Consider the following 4,718-nt stretch of genomic DNA (forward strand, 5'->3'; position numbering starts at 1 on the left):
AATAATATATTTTAAACGTAAATATGTTAGTAAAATTAAAATAAAATGAAAAAAAACGAAGAGAATGAAACATTCTCAATTGTTACTTATATCGAACAACAGCATTTAAAACTGACATCGCTCTGAAAACAAAAGCCTATGAATTTAGAAAGTATTCTTATTTGAAATTAATATGATACGTACATACAATCAAGAAAAATTTCCGTTAAGATATATATGCTATGAAAATCAATGAAAATCCTGTAGCTCATAATACTTCATTAAAAAAAAATGGTAATTAGGAAAAACTCTATCTCCTCATTTATCTCAGAATTCCTGAATTTTTTTGATATTTTAATATGTTGTACTCGCACCTGTAGGTGGTTTTATATGCCTCCAGCTTTCATAGTACCTGTGAATGAACATTTACTTGACCAACCTCCCAATTTTTTAGTGAAATTTGGGCCAGCCATTCAAAAGATAGTAATACCTGTGAATAAGCATACACTTTGAAAGTGATACTTTGTGAATAAACATCTCCCAGACATTTTAAAAGGGAAAGATTTTTCCTTCCACTCCAATCTCCAACCATCTCAAATATTATTGATTCTCGTGAAAGTTGATGGTTCACTGTTCCTCTTACTGCCGTTTGTTGCCTGCTACTCATGTGGAAGAAAGTTAGAATGGAAGCTAATGTGACGAATAATTGGCTGTTGCTAAAGCATTATTACTTCTATGCAACAATCAATATATTGACATCAGCATTATGCTCTGATTTTAAATCAACTGAGCTGTGTTTGAGGGCCTCAACTACACCACCACCCCATAACTTGATACGATTCTCGGCAGCAGAGGCCTGCATTTCCACAGAGATCAAGAACTGAAGTGTTCAACATATAAACAAATACAAAATAAATACAACTATTCCATCAGTTCATCTCCAGCTTTCATAAGATCATTTCATAGTTCATACCTCTTTGTTCCAGTTTGTGAAATATACAATCAATAACAAAATGAAGGTTTGCAGTGCAGTTCCACCAATCATCCCACTCCAAATACCCTGCTCACTCATTTCAACATCAAATATACACAAAAAGTTAGATGGCTGAACAAACTTTTGCTTTCACTGAAGGCAATGCTTACAACAAGATCAATTTTTAAAGCTTGGAATAGAGAGACCAGAGAAGGCCTACTAGTCTTGCCTTCTACTCCAATAATGGTTGCAATGCTGAAATCAATGTGTTGGAATCATAACGAACAAAGCATAAAAAACAAAACATGGGAATGCCTAGTGCACCTTTACTCCTAAGTCAAACTTGTAGCCCAAAAGTAGACCAAGAGGTACACCAAAAACATAATAGCATCCAAAGTTTATGTAGGCTATCAAACCTTGCCACCCTCCACCAACAGCCACACCTGATAACATTTCCAAGAGAAAAACATGAGTATCTTGAAAACATTACACCTTGAAACCATTAGGGTTGACTGCTAATTGTTTGGTTTGACTTCAAATCACTAATCTACTTTCTTTGAGCGTTATGAGGAGAGTGCTCTGGATCAGAGGGACCATTATGATTGAAAAAATGTGATGATTGAAAATTTATAAGCAAAGGTGAAAACCTCCCAAGCATGTAGGTGGTAATAAGCACGGAATTATGTTGGAGATATGAGCTTTGCCCACTCAAATCAAAATCAAATATAAGAGGATTGAATGCAAATCACATACAAAATATTACCTGATAGAACTGGCTGTACACTATTTAGAAGCATTGTTACTGCAAGAAAGATTACTAATTTAGACACTGCTCTCATGATCACCTCGCTGTCAGTAAATAGTACGGCAAATTTGTTCTTCACGAGAAGAACTATAACCATGCAAATAATGCCAATCAATAGTGATTGTGCAACCACAACCATAACCCAGAATTTTGTAGCTCTTGGATGGCCAGCACCTAGTTCATTGGAAACTCTCACGCTGCAGAAGATGTGTTGAATAGAGTAAACTTAAAATTGAAGTTTGAAAGAGAGAAAAGCAGGATACAACATCAAAACTACAGATAAAAATAAACAATTTGTTAGCAATGTGCTTCCAAGACATGGGAAAGGCCATCATTTCTTTGTAGCTTAGAACGTTCTGTTGTCCCATCTACATAAGGTCTGACATGCCATATTTCAACATGTTTCAGAAAAAAACAGAAAAAATAATTGTAAAATAATATTGTTGAAATAAAGAGGGTATGTGGAACTAAAATAGCTAGCTTACCTGATGGCGGCATTAATTCCAAAGAAAATCATGGCTTCCCATTCAGTCAAATTCATGCTGAAAGAAGATTAGTTAGAAATACTTAAATGTAGTAATCACATTCAAATTCATGCTGAAAGAAGAATGGTTATAACTTATTCAATGAAAATCATGTCTTTCCATCTATTCAAATTCATGCTTAAAAATACTCAAAAGGGGAGATCGCATTCAAATTCATGTTGAAAGAAAGAATGGTTAGAAATACTTAAAAAGGAAAATCACATTGAAATTCATGCTGAAAGAAGTAATGGTTTTTCCAATGAAAATCATGGCTTCCTTCCATTCAAATCCATGCTGAAAGAAGAATGGTTAGAAATACTTAAAAGGGGATATTACATCCAAATTCATGCTCAATGAAGAATGGTTATAAATACTTAAGAGGTGAAACAACGGTCAAACTTGAGAACAATCGCTTGAAACTATAACAAGGTTACCAGAGAGAATCCTATATCATTTGGAAAAAGGTGCTAAAGAACCCATACATGGCCTATGGCTTAGCTTCTGTTGAGACACAAAGGTTAGACTAATTGGCTTCTGGTGGCCATATGCACTTCCCACTGCTTTGTTCTATATCTCTTGTTGCAGGGTAATTCCACATCTTATGGAGATCTTCCTCTTCTAGAGTGGCTCTATAAGGGAAGAAAATGTGCATATTCCTCAAAGCCATGCCAGAACCTGGGCCAGTAAAGAAGTGCAGGTAGTGTATTTGAATGTCGATCCTTACGGAGAATAGCCATCTCGATTGTCCTTTGAACCTCCTTCCAAGCCTGTTGACCTTGCAAATTTCCAGTGCTGTTTCTATATGGTGATCAATTTTGGACATAACATCAGCTTGAGTGAGTATGCCATTGCCAGGGTCTTGATAGTTTCTTGAGCTAGGTGTCTTCACCTATTTTCACATTCAATCCATTTCCTATTCTCCACATTGCCAATTGCCCAGCAGAGGAAAAGATTGAACAAGAGCCTTTTAACCATTGAGACATTTGTAATAATTTTATTTGGAAGTCTAATCCATTCCTCCAAAGATCATAGGTCCACATATTTTTGCCCTATGACTTGATGCCACAAACTTGCCCCTGTATTACTTTCCATATGCTCTTGGAAACTACAGCCTTGCCATAATAGTGTGTATTTTTTTAAACTCTCAAACTACAGCCTTGCCTTATTTTGGAAACTACAGCCTTGCCTTATTTTGGTTTGGCTATTTCTTTCCATTTTATGAGGGAGCATCCTTGATTTTAATTATGTAACTTACACACACATAAGCTATAAATGATAAACTTGAATTTTATTAGGACAATAAGTAATATAACTTTAGATCGTTGAAAGTTGCAGTTTGAGTAATGAAGGCATTTCATCCATTGATGAATGAAGGAATTCCTCCATTGGTTGTTGGAGTATATGTGATTTGGTTCATAGTTCTTTTGATGTTTTAAGCCCACAAACTAAGGTTCATCATCAGGACTTTAGTGTCAAGATATTTCATCTTTCCTCGGTATATATATTTACATGCTTCCTTAATTTGTTAATGAACTAATTTGTTAATGAAAGATCAGGCCAAGCAGTTAGACCGGATTTTAATCAAAGTCAGATATACAGCCAAGCAACCCATCAAGAACCTTGCTGATATCTAGTGCTGTTTCTGCATGGTGGTCAAATTTGGATCCACAATATCAGCTTGAGTGTGTGCCATTGTTATGCAGGGTCTCAATAGTTTCTTCATTAATCTCCTGGAGCCTTTTAAACCTCACCTAGGGATCTTCACCTATTCTCACTTTCTCTCCATTTCCTATTCTCCACATTGTACTTAGTTGTAATATGTTAACATAGCCATCTCGATTGTCCTTTGAACCTCCTTCCAAGCCTGTTGACCTTGCAAATTTCCAGTGCTGTTTCTATATGGTGATCAATTTTGGACATAACATCAGCTTGAGTGAGTATGCCATTGCCAGGGTCTTGATAGTTTCTTCATTAATCTTGTGGAGCTAGGTGTCTTCACCTATTTTCACATTCAATCCATTTCCTATTCTCCACATTGCCAATTGCCCAGCAGAGGAAAAGATTGAACAAGAGCCTTTTAACCATTGAGACATTTGTAACAATTTTATTTGGAAGTCTAATCCATTCCTCCAAAGATCATAGGTCCACATATTTTTGCCCTATGACTTGATGCCACAAACTTGCCCCTGTATTACTTTCGATATGCTCTTGGAAACTACAGCCTTGCCATAATAGTGTGTATTTTTTTAAACTCTCAAACTACAGCCTTGCCTTATTTTGGAAACTACAGCCTTGCCTTATTTTGGTTTGGCTATTTCTTTCCATTTTATGAGGGAGCATCCTTGATTTTAATTATGTAACTTACACACACGTAAGCTATAAATGATAAACTTGAATTTTATTAGGACAATAAGTAATATAACTTTAGATCGTTGAA

The 4,718-nt window shown here is 35.7% G+C and overlaps 1 protein-coding gene across 1 annotated transcript; it reads right to left on the minus strand.

Moving 5' to 3' along the window:
* Positions 1-277: 277 nt before the first annotated feature.
* On the minus strand, positions 278-3,216 carry LOC149232520 (protein DETOXIFICATION 34-like). The gene is made up of 4 exons (XM_089376502.1): positions 2,243-3,216; positions 1,716-1,954; positions 953-1,039; positions 278-835 (listed from the first exon to the last, which is right to left on the minus strand). The coding sequence occupies exons 1-4, from the start codon at positions 2,296-2,298 to the stop codon at positions 786-788; spliced, it is 432 nt and encodes a 143-aa protein (XP_089232628.1). The 5' UTR covers positions 2,299-3,216; the 3' UTR covers positions 278-785.
* Between the last annotated feature and the right edge of the window lie 1,502 nt (positions 3,217-4,718).

This window comes from Pinus tabuliformis, chromosome J, assembly GCF_031772625.1.
Source record: "Pinus tabuliformis cultivar Carrire ecotype Pingquan chromosome J, CPIR1, whole genome shotgun sequence".
Taxonomy (NCBI): Eukaryota; Viridiplantae; Streptophyta; class Pinopsida; order Pinales; family Pinaceae; genus Pinus; species Pinus tabuliformis.

What these genes read in the sequence shown, in the direction of transcription:
- LOC149232520 (XM_089376502.1), bottom strand. Translation starts at nt 2,298, where the DNA reads ATGAATTTGACTGAATGGGAAGCCATGATTTTCTTTGGAATTAATGCC. An exon ending in GGAATTAATGCCGCCATCAG is followed by an intron (nt 1,955 to 2,242) that starts GTAAGCTAGCTA and finishes CATCTTCTGCAG; the next exon opens with CGTGAGAGTTTCCAATGAAC. An exon ending in TCACAAACTGGAACAAAGAG is followed by an intron (nt 836 to 952) that starts GTATGAACTATG and finishes GTGGAAATGCAG; the next exon opens with GCCTCTGCTGCCGAGAATCG.